We start from the raw sequence: 16,509 nt of genomic DNA on the forward strand, positions 1-16,509 counted from the left end.
AATGAAATCTTACAGCACATCTTTCTGTACCGGAATAGCTTGGTAAAGCCCTATATATTATATCCAACAGAGAAACCGTCACTTGGGTTAAAGGACTAATTGTAACACACTATACGTAGTAGCACAGAATACTAGAAGCAAAACACAGACAGCAATAAGGGGTAGGGAAATTCTGTGGAAACACAGTTGTGCGAAAATGGTCATATGATTTCCATGCTGAAGTTGGTTGGGTTAAATCGAATTGTGGTTAGCTGTGGATTTGTGTGAAATATGGGAAGCCATTTAAATAGGCCACATGAATATAACGCCTTTTGGTGCATCAGAGATGTGTCATACTTAAGCCATATTTATTTAAAAATGGAAGGTGTATAACAAGTCTCACCCTGCAAGCCTGGTCATTTCACGTCCTGCCAGCACAATCCTGCCCAGTGCTTGAGACATCCTCAGTAACATCCTTCCACTCTGGTAGTAATCCTTTCAGAGAGAGAGAGAGAGGAACAAATGATCAGACCAAGCTTTTATTTACAGAACAGGGAAAGTCTCAGAGCAGACAATGCGTTGCTCACCTCCAGGAGCTCAGCATGCGAACTGGTCAGATGCCGCGGGTGATTTAAGGTAAGGAATGGACGGCTGACAACCAGATAACCGACGACAGTAGCAAGGTCTGCGGTAATTTAGAACAATTAGCATTTAAAGAAGTTAACAAAACCAAAATCAGCCTATCATGTATTTAATATTTTTTTGCAGCTAGAGGCAGATCAGCTGATAATAGTTTTAACATCTGTTACTGCTCTTACAGTAGAGAATCCTATTCATAAATACAAAAGTTAGCAAAGCCCAGTAAAATTATTGAGGTTAAGAACCAAAACATGAAATGGAAATTCATCTGATTACAGACGTAAGTATCCTAATTACGGTAAATTAAAGCTTTTGGATCAAGACTTGGTACAGCATATGTCTATATAATAAACAATAGGTAATTACAGCCACTGCATGTTTTGTGGCATATTACATAATATTACATAAGAGAACGGAATCGGGAGACTTACATTTGGCAATAATGCTGTCTACAAAACCCATGGAGAACCGGAATACAATGAAATTATGCAAATGCTCCACCTGTGGACACCAGAGGATTGCAGAGTAAGTAAATTTGTACATAATCATATTATAAAACTGTGCTACTCCAAACGCTTATCATCAATGTGTAAGAAAATGAGACAATAGATGTAATAAGGAGGAAGTTACCATTCTGTAAGGTATAGACAGAGGTGAATGACAGCTAACATTTTCCGATGTGCCATAATCATACATCAATCTCATTGTAGGAGGCCGTAAATCTTTTCAGTGGCTAAAGGCTATCCTCAAAATAATCAGTTACCTCTGACATTCCTTCCACTATCCCTATTCTTCATCAAATAAGAAGTTTCCATAATTAGTAGCTTCTTCCCAGCAAGATAGAAATCTAGTCAACAACAGAAAGAGCTGAAACATAGAACTATCATCGCGTGTGGTATATTTTGTCGACATGAGACTGTGGACATGGTCATGTCGTTTGATATGCAGCATGTCGACATAATTAGAATGTAGCCAAAATGACCCTGGTGATCTAGTGGTGACTTACAGGTCCAGCAGCTCCAGCAATGTCTTCCTGGTACAGCGGTGACATCAGGATGACTTCTGGCGGATCCTGAGGCGCTTCCGGCAGTAAGTATCACTAATCCTAACCCACCTCCTAGTGTACATGCCGACGTGTTCAATGTCAACATCATAAATGTCGACATTGTGATGTTGACACCATGAATGTCGTTGACACGACTACATCCCCTATCCCCTCTAAAAGCAGCATTGTAATTGGAACGTGGAAAGTAGACAAGTGAGTTTTACAACTCTATATTCATCTTACCAGTTTGTTAAAAGCTGAGTGAATGGTCAGTTTTTCCCTTCTATTCCCATTGTAAAAGGCAATTTCTTCACTAAAATAAACAGCCACAACAAAAACATTAAAAGAAAAAAAAAATCACCTAAAACAGTGTTCTAAAACAGACAGACATACATAATAGTAAGCCCTCTACTCCTGGCAGCTACAAGGGGTACAAGAATGCGCCTGCCCCTGAGCTCAAGCTTCCTTTGCCGTTCAAAATGTGTCACACTAGCATATGAAGGGCTTGAAAATCACAATGGCATCAGTAGTAGTCTGCATTTTGCTGATATATGCTTGTGCCTATATAGACCAGAGAGTAGTGATCCCTATGGCACAAATGCCACGATATGTGGAGGGAGGTCTGTATTCATCTGCTATAACTCTGATAGTTCCACCTAAGGAATGAACACTAATAAAACCCCAGCCCACATGGAAGTTACTTGGGGTCAGGCTTATTTAACAAACAATGTTAAAAGTACAAAAAAACAACATAGGAGGATAAATAATACTAAGCCAAAATGATGCAACATGTCTTAATGCACGTAAAAAAGATATATCCTACATTACTAAGATATCCAAACCATAATCACAGGAGCACAGTCCTGAGAGGGTTAAATGCACTAATTGAACTATGTTGTCGAGAAGGCGGCAGATTGTATTACCTATTGGTAATGAGCCGTGAGTTCACATATCTGTATTCGCCTTCATATCTCTGCTCGGTAATGGTCATTTTACCAATAGGCCTTCTGAGGCGTGTAAGGAAAAGTCCTGAGACAAGCAGATAAGCCATCATGCTCGCTGGACCCTGTGGAAATACAGCAATAGTAACCATCAACAATGCTGATTGCAACTGTAATGAGGGAAAACATTGGTGCCGTATACAAAGCTGGGACAAGTTACCTGAGCTCCAATTGCACTTGTCAACTTGAAGATGTACAGAATGATGTCCAAAAATGGCTGCAACACAGAAATAGCACATTTTATTGCATGACCACATTATTCTTTTCTTACTGAATGGGTTACATAATAAAGATATATTTGCAAAAAGGAAAAATAAAAAAAAAGTAATTCAAAATGTTTTTCTTCTTCTTGAAAATTGCATATGGAATACTCTTTTCTTGATAGTCAAATGAACCAAGTTCATTCAACAGTAACTGATCGGTGATGCCCTATAGTTTTCAGGAAAATTTCATAATTTGGCCACTAGGTGGCACCATTGAGGATGTTAACTGGTCAAGGGAGAAATATGACAGTTCACACGTTTAAATCATAAAGGGGTCATCCAATTAGGTGCGCGTTCTTCACACTGCGAGTAAGTGCTGCTGTATGCCGCACTTACAGTACTGTACCTCTGGACTCGCACATTTCTGTTCGCAGACTCATAGGGCTGCAAGCAAAAATGTGCGAGTCCAGGGGGGGCAAATTCCCGTGCAGTTGCCGGCATTTCTATGCCGTTCCAACAGCAATTTGCCCCCCTTCGCACCTATTTGGATTGATCGCAAAGAGGCCACTTCTGAGTTTGACGAATCTCTGTTCACGGACGCAAACTGCAAGTTCTTGCATATAGTGCGTGAGCATTGCATATGCCTGTTCCTGCATTAGCCCTACAGGTTCCCACATTAGCATAATGTAGTAAATCAGGCTTCCACGGCTGCCCGCAGCTACAGTACTTTGTGCGTGACTCAGAACCAGCCCCATGGAGAATTAAGACTTGGGGCCATATTCAATTAGTGGCGAAAACTGTCTTTTTCCAAAAGTAAGGCAAAATTTTTGCCATAAACAAGCGAAAATGGAGAAAAAAAAAAAAAAAGCAAAATCCCTAATTTTGGCTGAAAATGTGGGGATCTCTTTCAGAACCTTTTGGACAGCCCCCTAATGATAAATTACCCCCAATTCTTAAATTTTTTTCATTAGTTGCGTACTTTGGCGAAAAACAACCGCACAATTTTTGGGTGAAAAGCATTTTTTTCCCAGGAAATGACCGTCCCACGTAAATTTGGAGCACGTTAAGATGGGTGCAAGTATATTTTCAGGTTGTAAAAATGCAATTTTAAAAACCGTTAAAATACCGCCTACTGCGACCGCATGCGATGTTTAAAACACTTGACACATCAATACCACCCCCCGAAAAATCAGACCGAATACGTTAAAATCATATTCAACTTTTTTTTTTTTTTTACCCAAAAATTGCAGTCGTTTTTCGGCAAAGTACGCAACTTACGAAAAAATGTTGGGGTAATTTATCATTAGGGCGGGGACCAAAGGGTTCTGAAAGAAATTCCCAAATTTTTAGCCAAAAATAGGGATTTTGCATTTTTTTTTCCTCCTGGTCTGGGATGGAGAAAACTTTTCTCCAGTTTTGTTTTTTTTTTTCATTTTTGTCTGTTTTGGGCTAAACTTTCGCCTGTTTTTGGCAAAAAACAGGCGTTTTAACCAATGGCAAAAAAAACATCCATTTTCGCCACTAATTGAATACGGCCCTTACTGTGCAAAATAACTTGAGCATGTTATAGTGATTTAATTTAACACATACACACACAAGACTATATAATTATTAAAGGCATTAAGTGCTTGCGGGTGTATAACATCGCAGCAAGTCAACTGATACAAATAACTGGATTTATTATTGTTGGCCTTTATTTATCAGCCCTGCACAATGAGAGGAATTTAAGCGTAGAACTTATTTAAGAAAAGATCCCCACTCAGGGGAAGAGTCTTGCAAAAAAAAAGGAGAGATGCTCAAATCGTCGGCAAATTTATTGAACAAAAAATTTTGACCAGTTAATAACTAAAAGAAGAAAAAAATCTGGAGATGGGTTTTAATGGGGTACCCCTGAACACAGAAGTGATCACTGCTAAAAATAATAATAAAACAAAGTTACAATATGGTATTTAAAAAAAATTATATTATTTATTTAAAAGCCTTGTAATATGAACCATGAACGCAGGCTGCAAAGTATAAACCTAAGCCGGCACTGTATCATGAACAGGTTTGTGGCCAATGAATCTGTGAAAAGGAATCGGATCCTGAACTAGTTTGAAATAGTCAAACATCGCTAGTGACAACCCAAAAATTGTAATGGAATTACTTCAAGCAAAACTCGCCTTGCTCAAGTTGGAATATAAATCCACCACACTGTTACAGAATTTCTCAACGTCTTGCGTAAGCAGCTGATCAGCATTGGCTATCCGGTTGTCAAGGTTTCCCATTTTGTAATAAGTAAAAGATCTAAAGGAGACAAAAGTGATGCAAACAATATATTTATGATGTTTCAGAAACAAGCAGCACTCACATTCAAGTCAGGATAAGTGTACAAACAATTCCAGGTACATTTAAATCCGCCTCCAACATACACGTTGATGACTCCGTGACATATACTATATTATACACCCATAAGCCATAGCATTAAAACCACCTGTCCAATACTGTGTAGGTCCCCTCGTATCACCAAAACAGCACTGTCCCTTCGAGGCAGGGGCTCCACAAGACCACTGAAGGTGTCCAGTGGTATCTGGCACCAAGACATTAACAGTATAGTATCCTTTAAGCCCTGTAAGTTGTGGGGTGGAGCCTCCATGGCTCAGACTTGTGTTTCCTGCACAACCCACAGATGCTCGATTGAGATCTGGGGAATCTAGAGGCAAACACCTTGATCTCTGTCATGTTCCTCAAACCATTCCTGAACAATGTTTGCAGTGTGGCAGGGCGCATTATCTTGCTGAAAGAGGTCACTGCCATCAGGGGATACCGTTGCCCTGAAGGGGTGTATTTGGTCTGCAACAATGATAAGACAGGTGGTATGTGTCAAAGTTTCATCCACATGAATGGCAGGACCCAAGGTTTTCCCGCAGAACATTGCCCAGGGGAATCACACTGCCTCCGCCAGCTTGCCTTCTTCCCTTAGTGCATCCTGGGCCCATCTCTTCCCCAAATAAACGAGGCACTTGGCCTCCAAATGATGTTAAAGAAAAAGTCATTAATCAGATCAGGGCATTTTCTTCCATTGCTCCATGGTCCAGTTCTGACACTCACGCGCCCATTGTAGGCGATTTCGGCGGTGGACAGGGTCAGCATGAACTGACTGTTCACGAAGATGCATAATATATCCCACCCTTTGAGAGGTGCCATTGTAATGAGATAATCTATGTTACTCACTTCACCTGTCAATGGTTTTAATGCTATAGCCGATTGATGTATAAATACACAATACATATAGTACAGTATATGCAGAACATTGCTCTTATTTCATACTACTCTTGACACCTACCATTGTCTCCAGATATAATATTTTACTCATGTACAATAAAACGTAAAATATACACTTTAGATTCTTTATAAAGACAACCACATCATGATAACTATTTAAGTATGTGCTCATATACTAAGAGGGAGCACCATAAACACATGCTTTTGAATGAAAAAAATAAATTCAACTTTACTGTACTTGGTGGGAACTCTGCTTGTTTATGACAAGTCATACTCTTTTCTTGCCTCTAAAGAAAGAGGGCGTAATGTACGAATGTACCTCCCAAAGTAGATTCTAGGGACACTGGAAGCAGTTGAGGAAATAAACATACTTTCTTCATCAGGGTCCATAGGGCTCCACAGGGAGACCTTGGGGTGTAGGTGGTGGATGAGGACATCGGGCACCGAGCAGTTAAAGCTTTAGCTCACAGGATGCATCAGTCACCCCTATACCCCGCCCCCGAGCCAGAGGCACCCTGGTTTCGTCTATGCCCAGCCGGAGTCGGGTCACCATTATGCAGTGGGCTGCTTAGGCAGCCCAAATAGCTTTTATTTAATATTTTCCTACTGAGCGTACAGCAGCAGGCTGTCCACAGTGCTTCTGCGCTGCGGCTCCATCACCCCTCCTGGCGCCGCAACGCCAGTTTCGGCTACTGCTCTCGTCGGGCATCCTGGGGTCTTACCTAGTCGGCCCCGCGTACAGACCCAGACATCAAGGGGACAGGTAAGGCTGGTCATCGCTAGCGGTGACCTGCGCATGGTCAGTCCTACCTCCAGTCTCCTCCCTGAATCCCTCACAGAGAATGATTCATCTGTTAGCCCTGCTGGATTCTCAGGATCAGAGAATATTTCTGACATCAGACAAGATCTCCACAGTCGCCGAGTGTCGATCTGCTCAGCAATGCAGGTTCTAGGATCCATGGTGTCCATCTTCGACATGGTGGAATATGCTCAGTTCCATTCCAGGCCTTTGCAAAGGCTGATCCTCTCCAGATGGAATGGGTTAACCCATCTGATCAAAGCTCAGACGATCGTGCTCTCTCCGGAGGTGCGTCTGTAGATGTCTATCTGTCCCCAAGACAGAGACAGACAGCTCATCCAACCAAGGGTCGCCCCTTTTAGATCCCGAACTGGGTAATCCTAACAACGGACGCCAGTCTCCGGGGCTGGGGCGCAGTGACCGGTCCGCACTCCTTTCAGGACCGTTGGACATCGGCGAATCAACCCTGCCAATCAACATATTGGAACTTCGAGCTGTTTACTGGCCCAGCACATACTTCATGGAAAACCTGTACAGGTTCAGTCTGACAATGCCACAACAGTGGCTTACATCAATCATCAAGGAGACACTCGCAGTCGGACAGCAATGACAGAAGTGTCACGCATTCTGACATGGGCCGAGGGTCACCTCCCAGCCATCTCTGCAGTGTTCATTCCGGGAGTTCTCAATTGTGAAGCGACTTCCTCAGCCATCACGACGTGCATCCCGGGGAATGGTCTCTTCACCAAGAGGTGTTTCAACTCCTAGTGAACAGATGGAGCCTCCCAGAGGTGGACCTCATGGCCTCCCGACACAATCACAAACTACCAGTGTATGGGTCCAGAACAAGAGAGAAGCCGAGGCAACCTTTGTAGACTCATTATCAGTGAAGTGACCCTTCCGTACCTATTCCCTCCAGTCTCCCTTCTTCCTCGAGTTCTTCGGAAGTTCAAACAAGATGGAGGCACTGTCCTGCTGGTGGCTCCAGCTTGGTCCAGACGTCATTTGTACTCAGATCTTCGGAGTCCCTCCATTGACACTCCGTTCCTGCTGCCTCAACGACCGGACCTGTTGTCTCAGGATCCTTGCCTTTACCCGGACCTGGGTCGTCTGTCTTTGACGGCGTGGCTCTTTAGACATTCCTCCTGAGGTCCAAAGGGTTGTTTAGCTCTGTAATTAAAACTATGCTCAGAGCGCTTAAGCCAACCTCTGCTCGGATCTACCACAGAGTGTGGCATACATATTACCAATGGTGTCGTACCAGAAGCTACGACCCCCAGGTGTTCCGAATTTCTAGATTCCTGGCCTTCCTTCAAGCCTTGGACCATGTCTCTACTCTGTTTGGCTCCAGCGTGGACTTGGTCCACTACCGGATATCCACTCCTTCCTTCAGGGTGTCCTCCGGATTCAACCTCCCTTTGTCCATCCAGTGGCTCCTTGGGATTTGTCAGTCGTTCTTCGTGCCCTCCAGGGTCTTCCATTTGAACCTCTTGATTCTGTGGAACTCAAGTGACTAACAGCAAAGACTTTTTCTTCTGGCTATAGCATCCGCCAGAAGAGTGTCAGATTTAGGGGCGCTCTCCTGTCGCTCCCCTTTTCGGATATTCCACCAGGCCAGGGATGTGCTTCGGACTTGCCCTGGTTTCCTTCCTAAAGTTGTTACTAGTTTCCAATGAAGAAATTGTAGTCCCGGCCTTTCTCTCGCCAGACCTCCCGGCAGGTGAGGACTCCTTGGATATGGTCCGTGCCCTCAGGATATGTGTGGACTGTACCAGTTCCCTTTGGAAATCAGACTCCTTATTTGTGCTATATGGATTTCACAAGAAGGGGTGGCCAGCCAAACAAACATTTGCTAGATGGCTTCGCAGACTATCTCACAGGCTTACACGCAGGCAGGCCTTCCTGTACCAGCTACTGTTACTGCTCATTCTACTTGCTCTGTGGGTCCTTCATGGGCAGCTCGCTGTGGCGCCTCAGTTAAACAGCTTTGTAAGGCGGCCACGTGGTCCTCTGTCCTTTTAATACCTTTGCCTCTCAGGATGCTTCCCTTGGGTGCCTGATTCTCCTCTCGGCGCAGGAGCGTCCCACCCTTAAAGTACTGCTTTGGGACATCCCCAAGGTCTCCATGTGGAGCCCTATGGACCCTGAAGAAGAAAATGAGAGTTATGGTAAAACTTACCTTTTTTAACTCTCTTACGTCGAAGTCCATCGGGTCCACAGGGCACCTGCCCTGACGCACCTGGCTTCATATGGGCTATGTTTCTAGTCACCGTTTTCCGTCTCCTTCTCCATGAGAGAGTGATTCTTGTGTGTACCTGTCTTCCTTCTCTCTTCTCCTCCTCCGGCTTGTCACGAACTGAGGTGCCTCTGGCACAGGGGCGGGTATAGGGGGATGGACCGATGCATCCTGGGAGCTAAAGCTTTAACTGCGTGGTGCCCGGTGTCCTCATCCACCTCCTACACCTCCCTGTCGACCTTATGGACTTCGAAGAAAGAGTCAACAAAGGTAAGTTTTACCATAACTCTCATTTTTGTAAAGATGAATGAAATCAGTGATTATTCCTAACATAATATCTTACTGTAAGGGATCTGTTTTTCTTCCCATTCAAAGTTACAGAGAAATATAGTGGTTATAAAAAATAAATTAAAGCTTACACCAGTGTTTCCTAAACTCAGTCATCAACAGTCCAGGTTTTAAAGGATAGTTTTTAGAAAGAAGATGCACAAAGAGCAGAGGTTCCCAAACGCGATCCTCAAAGCTCCCCACCAGTTCAGGTTTTAGAGATATCCATGGTTGAGCACAGGTGACTTATTAAGTACCTCAGCCAATTTGAAATAGCCACCTGTGCTCAACCATGGATACATGGATATCTCTTAAACCTGAACTGTTGGGGAGTCTTGAGGACTACGTTTGGGAACCTCTGCCATACAGTGAGATATAGAAAGTGGGAGGACGAATAAACCTTTTTCACAGCCGCAATAATTATTGCCTACCTGGGTCAGGGCTCAGAGGAAAAGGGTCCCAAAAAAAAAAAAAATAACTCCGGTTCAGTGACTCGGGAATCCAACCCAGGTAGTGACCAGGGTTGGACACGGGAAGGCCCCGGGTTAAGTGGCAGTGTAAAGGGTAACCCGGGTCGGACGTCTCGTGTCCCGTTTACAGCATGGGAAGATCCATGCGTGGAGATGATGTCATCTCCAAGTGTCGGCAGAAGAGGTCTACTGCACACGGATGCAGTGGGAACTGCGCTGACCTGGGAGTAACCCGGGTTGGCGCTGCGGTGTGAAAGGCGTCTGTCCCAAGTCTGAACCAGTTTGGAAGTGTGTTCCAAATCTCGAGTCAGACTCCAGAGATTGGTGGAAAAGGGGTATAACTTGCATAGCTATGGCACGCTCAAGATATCACAGACAGAGCTACAAGAGTGACAATTTATTAAAGTAATAAGAACAAAGAGACAAGCGGCACTTACTTTAGATATTCATCATAAAGGTACTTGGTTAGCTTCTCCCGGAAACATAATTTCAGCTCATTGAGACCATATTTTAAGAAATTATTTACTAATGAGATCTGCAAATAAGAACCAGAACATAAAACACAAAGCAGAAATATTGCAGACATTGCATAACATATTACAAACTAGATAAAGCTCTCTCTAAATTGCTTTCTGCACTGTAATACAATTAAAATATACATTTTACAGGTACTAAAAACATCAGTTAAAACCAACTCGGCTCCATAAGCATTACCGGGGTACGATTTTGCCATAGTGTAAAAGCAGATCATGTGACCATTATTAATGAGAGCAGTGGCAGACGCATAACAGTTACAAAGGTCTAACCTAAGCATTGAGGAGGAAGCGGTTTCCTGTTATTAATACAGTGCATTAAAAACAAACAAAAAAACAGCAGCAACTTACGGCAGGCATGGCGGCGATAAAGTTCAATAGGTACCTCTTAAAATCTTTCCAGCTGCGACCAATGATTGCGCTGCAAACCATCACATGCAGAGTGCGTTAATAACATACATTTGCAAAAACTAGAACAAAACAAAAAAATACATTCCGCATTGACAGACATGACATGGTTTAGATTATAGACGCATAGGACAATTACAGAGGTCAGTAAAAAATATTTGGAATCCAACTGTTGTAGAACTACAAGCAGCATTGTGACCCTGGAGCTTTAGCTTAGGCAGTCATGGATATCCTTGTTCGTAAATAAGGAGTTTTTAAAGTTAAATGCCAGGAAAAGTATATTATTTACCAGCATATTAATAGGTGATAAGTAATGCATAAAATCCGCTTTACAGTTCCACCAATTATTGCTCTCATCTTAAGATGCAATACACCCAATTTCCCTGTACTTGCACTTACCAATGACCTTACTGTCACAGCTATGAACTTATTTAGGTAGTCAAAACTCAGATTACAAGAGTGTCCAGTGGACACTGTCCACGTCCATTCGTAGCTCATTAATGAACCTCCAGAGCTTCAAGTTCATTGCACAGGATGGCCACCAGAGGTCACCCACAGCTAAATACTAGGTGGGTGATGGACCCAGCAAAGCAGTGTTTTCAGGGGAGTGCACAAGTCAATATCCCCCACATTAAGCACACTCCTCACTTGGGGTACACTGTACCGCTATGAATATTTTGATGATCTGATAGGCTTGTTCTATCACTGTCCACTTCAAAACTGGATACACATAGAGCAGGAGATTAGGCACATTAACACAAAGGTGCTCTGCTGGGTAGGTAGTGTATGAGATGATGGGAGGTTTCCTTCATTCCATAAAGCACCGACCCCCTGATGCAGCAAGCAAATATATTTTAATATACATAATCTTGGGTCAAAGAACCTATTTTTTCCAGTTCCTAATCTTCTGCCTACGCCAAATACCACGTCATCTGGCCAAAGAAGTGTGAAAAGGTGGATCATTTAATTAGGAATGGGAAATAAGAAACACATCATGGATCACACAAGTATAGATTTTAAAATATTCCCAAAAAGTGGGCATAGCCTTTAGTAATGAAATACACACACTATTCACTCTGCATGCTTCAGCCATATCCATGTTATATTACATCAACTTAATATAGTCAGTAAGAGTGCAGAGAGAGAGCGCGGCATGCTGTCACAGCCTGGGGACTACCATAGAGTTTTACCAGTGGGATTGCAGCTATGTACTGGAAAAAGTACTTCTGGAACACTGCTCTATTTCTGCTTATGATTCCACTGAAACAAGAAGTAACAGACAATATGCTCAAGACCATGGGAGGAGTACATAAATATATTATGCACAGTTATCTGAGCAAAAAAAAAATGTGACATAAGCAATAGTAAGCAGATAATACTAGCTAGAAAAGTGACAGTGTCTGATTGCTGATAGTGATAGTGACAGTGTCTGATACTTTTAGTATTCCCAACAGCCTTTCCCTACACATCATTTGAGGATACTATCCCACTACTTGCTACTCTTAAGCTGGGTACACATTAGACGATGTGTAAACGACACAATGGTTGTCCCTTGAACTCCTGCACAATAGATATAGCACATACACACTATGCAATCTTTCAAACAACCGAACAGGGGTGTATCTAGGGGCCCGAGAGCCCCTGGCAGAGTAAGGGACTGGCGCCCCCCTGGAGGGCCACTTCTTTACTTTAAAATGACTAATTATGAGAGCCTCATATGAAGAATGAGGCTCCCGTTTATACCACCACATTGATTAACTTGGGGCGAGGGGGTATTAATGGGCAGTAGGGGCACCTAAGAATCTGAGAGGGGGGGTTTCCTGGGTGACACGGGCACCCTCATATATATATATACTTAACTCACTGACACTTCTGACCCCCAATTGCCTCCCCTCCCTGCTTGATGTGCACACAAGCAAGCTGGAATCCAGGAAGTGACGAACCTACCTGTCTTTGCAGTGCACCCGATGCAGTGGGCTTGTAGGCTTGTACTGCGCACGCTGAGTAATCAGGGGGCGTGGCCTTGCGGGTGGGCGTGGTATAGCGGCCCAAACACCCAGGGATTTTTTTCACAGGGGACGTGGGAGATGCAGGCTGGCCTTGGGCACCAGTCTGTGTAAAGTGCTGGCTCCCTCACTGTGCTAGGAGCAGAGTGCTGCACATAATGCACCACCCGGCTCCTGTCACTGCGGGGGAGCCAGCACTTTGCTAGTGAGTCCAGGCATCCCTCCTCGTGCCATCCCCAGTGTGATACGGCCGCCTATGCACGGCAGGGCGGCCGTATCACAGATGGCCAATGCCTTGCTATTAGTTATGTACCTACAGGGCTTCCATAGCCCTGTAGGACAAAGATCATGTGACGTGACCGCAGCTGCTGCCGACGGCCACTCGGAAGGCAGCAGGTGAGCTGGACACTGGGGCCCTTGCTATCTATGGAGGTGGCCCGCAATGCTCGGTGCTACAGCGGCCCAGTCTGCCACTGCGCACCACCCTAGTTACGGCCCTGGACTGCCACTGCTGGGTGGCGCCCCCCCAATGGCCGGCACCCCTGGCGGTTGCCATCCCAGCCAATACGAAGATACGCCCCTGTAACCGAATATAAATCGGTCATTTGGTTGTTAACTATATAACGTTAACATATGGCCTGGTCGTCCGGTAGTGCAATGGCCTACACTGCAGGCAGATCTGAAGTTGTGATGAACGACTCACGGGAGCGCGCGACAGAGCGTACACACTGGCCAATGAAGAGAATTTGTTGTTCCAATCCGTTGGAAATTGGCAAATCGGCCAGTATATCGCCCAATGTGTACTCAGCTTTACAGTAGATCACTATGGGGGAAATTTACTAAAGGGGGGGGATTTAAAATCCCAACAGGATTGCACTGATATTTCAGCATTTTGCATCCAGCTGAACTCACACTTGCGATCAGAAACGCCCTCCCAATTTTGCCCTATTGCAGTTATAAAACCCGTCAGATCAACAAAATGGTGATTTTTTGAAACTGCCTCAAAAACGCTGAATAAACTGGCTGCCTCAGATGCATATTAGTGTATAGAACTGAACGGATCACTAAGGGAACAGCCGTGCTCTGACCAATCAGAACACTCCCATTAGTTCGCGATAAGATCTATCACATAAGTTCTGCCTCACATATATGAGGACTTGGGGGGGGGGGAAGTGCATGCAAGTCCTAGCACTTGTGACTCCTCAAGTACTAGCATCATCTGGCAGCCAGCAAAACTGGCCATGACAGGGTTTGCTATGACCTGCAGAGTGCCAACATATTAAAATATTCCATTACCACAGCCCAGAGGTGTTTGGCTGAGTCCTAGTGCAGTCAGCATGGGGTTATTTCATTTTGTGGGCCCATTTCCAGTGGACCCCATGCTCTTTGCCACTGATTTTTCCACCATCAGTCTAGGAATAAATGCCTAGCTCTGATTACTATTTTGTTGGGGGACGACATGCCTTTTTTTTCTACTAAATTCCGATTTTCATAAAACATACATAAAAAGCCGCACACATCTTAGGGATCCACACAGCACTATAAAAGCGCTGCCTTCCTGCAGAGGATTAGGAATCATTAGGGATAGACAGTGGATTAAATGTACACGTTCAAAACGAGCTTTTGTAAATACTGTAGTCTGACTATGAACCCAGCGCCAGTAGTGGTGGATCCCATCGGTTTGCAAAACTGAGCTTTGGTAAATCTTGCCCTATGTATTTTTGTAGTGTTGTCCTTTTGAAGTTGATCCACTACTTTTTTTCTTAAGCAATAGATGTAATAGACTACACAGGATCTATTTTGAAATACAACTCCTGTAGATACAGCTACTGTAGCGATACATAATGTCTAACATTTTGCCTTTCAAAATTAAAATACGTCCTCCTCACGTATCAGCACCCTGCACCTAGAGTGAACACTACAGGTAGATAAACTCTGTCCAGGCGCTTGTAAAGATGGACTATGGGCCCGACACAGAGATGGACGCAGTTCACATCGCTGCTGCGTCTTTGTATGCAGCAGCAATGTGAAAATATACTGATGCAGCAGGAGGTGCCCGAGGAGAAAAGACGCAGCATTGGATTACCAAAGGTTACTCAGAATGGCCGTCTCATCTGTGTATCCGAGACCAGGATAGCAGACCCTGGCCTCGACATCCCCCCTTTTTCTAGAAATGTAGGCCGGCACCACCCCCTCCTGCTCCCAAATGCAGGCAATCTTGCAAATGGAGTTCTGCACCCTGCGCAAGTGCAGTCCTCCAACCATCAGCGATGTACGCAAATGGATTTGCGTATATGAGGCCTAATATACGTTGCAATTATATAGTCAATTAGGCCGCTTTTAAAAATTGCAGAGTGTAAAATACCACTGATCTATTGAGACAGATGGTAAATGTGGTCCCTGTCTGACCATGCCCTGTCAAATCCGGCCTTTCAGCAAGAGCATGTATACATGAACAAGAAACACACTGATCCGAATGCATGGTGGTCATCAGGGCAAACTCTGTATGGCCAGGATCTATTGCATATATTCCTACACAAGGTGGTCATGTCATTTAAGACAAGTCACATTTGTTTAGGAGCTCATGTATAATTACACATAGCTGCATTTTGCTGAACGGTAGGAGTGTTCCTTTTGGGAAGATATTAGCAGTGTACGTTGTTATTGATCTCTTATTCCTACAGCTTTCAGTGGTTATCCTTATACGTTTCTCCATTTCCACATTTTATACCAACAACAAGCCTGAGCCTTGGGGACATGTATACTTGGCATTACCATGAGAACGCTATGTGACAAGGCTTCCATTACAATAGTCAGCCATGTCATAGAAACATTAGCCGTTTAGCTGCAGAATAAATACCTTTCAATAAAAGTGCCATTCTGAATCATCCAAACGTCACAGTATGTGCGAGCAATCAGCATCACAGCTATAAGTAACAGATATCCGCTCTGTAACACAGAAATGACCGTGTTACTTAGTGACACCTCTACAGCAGACATTGGAAATCCTGAGAGATACTATCAGAGATGAAGAAAGGACCATGGAATACCCACCTCTTTACATACAGTTTTAGGGACTAATATTTTCAAGATGCGTCCCATCCGTGCAAAGAAAACCCTGTCCACCACGGCCTTTTCTTTCTTTCCATCTTTCTGTAAAAACAAAAAAGGGCATAAAAAAAAAATTGTAAACAAGCGGTCGCTCCTTTCATTCACTTCCAACAGGATAATCATTGTAAAGGCGCGTATCCACATGCCGATATTAATGGACAACTGAACAATAACGACATCGTTATCGTTCAATCGTTCATTAATCGTGCAGTAAAATGTCAGAAACAACCAGGGATGCGCGCTCCCGCTGGTAGTTTCCGACATCAATCATCGCCTGTACATGCTGTTCAATCTGCCGATAACGACAGATTGGCCATGTTCAGGGACGAGGAAGGGTGTCTGCACTGAACGATATATCGTTCAGTGTGGGCACCTACAGGATGAGGAACGACTGTACGATTACAATATTGTAATCGTATGGTCGTTACCCCTTCGCCTAATGGATACACACCTTAACCTTTCCTCTGGCCAGTGAGATCTCTACCAGC

At 44.0% G+C, this 16,509-nt stretch overlaps 1 protein-coding gene across 2 annotated transcripts in view; it reads right to left on the bottom strand.

Annotated features, from left to right (window-relative positions):
• ABCD3 (ATP binding cassette subfamily D member 3) overlaps nt 1–16,509 on the bottom strand; it is an 87,705-nt gene that overhangs the window by 45,705 nt on the left and 25,491 nt on the right. Inside the window, exons 3-13 of one of the 2 annotated variants that reach the window (XM_088443963.1) lie at nt 15,965–16,063; nt 15,771–15,859; nt 12,095–12,164; nt 10,401–10,498; nt 5,030–5,153; nt 2,825–2,881; nt 2,587–2,729; nt 1,907–1,976; nt 1,050–1,119; nt 567–664; nt 383–474 (exon numbers count right to left, since the gene is read on the bottom strand). In XM_088443963.1, coding sequence (XP_088300089.1) covers nt 383–474; nt 567–664; nt 1,050–1,119; nt 1,907–1,976; nt 2,587–2,729; nt 2,825–2,881; nt 5,030–5,153; nt 10,401–10,498; nt 12,095–12,164; nt 15,771–15,859; nt 15,965–16,063 — 1,010 coding nt within the window. Of the gene's footprint in view, nt 1–382; nt 475–566; nt 665–1,049; nt 1,120–1,906; nt 1,977–2,586; nt 2,730–2,824; nt 2,882–5,029; nt 5,154–10,400; nt 10,499–10,847; nt 10,918–12,094; nt 12,165–15,770; nt 15,860–15,964; nt 16,064–16,509 lie in introns of both variants that reach the window. The other variant, XM_088443962.1, reaches the window with a different exon arrangement.

Source organism: Taudactylus pleione, unplaced genomic scaffold (assembly GCF_031769625.1).
Source record: "Taudactylus pleione unplaced genomic scaffold, aTauple2 ptg000341l, whole genome shotgun sequence".
Lineage (NCBI taxonomy): Eukaryota > Metazoa > Chordata > Amphibia > Anura > Myobatrachidae > Taudactylus > Taudactylus pleione.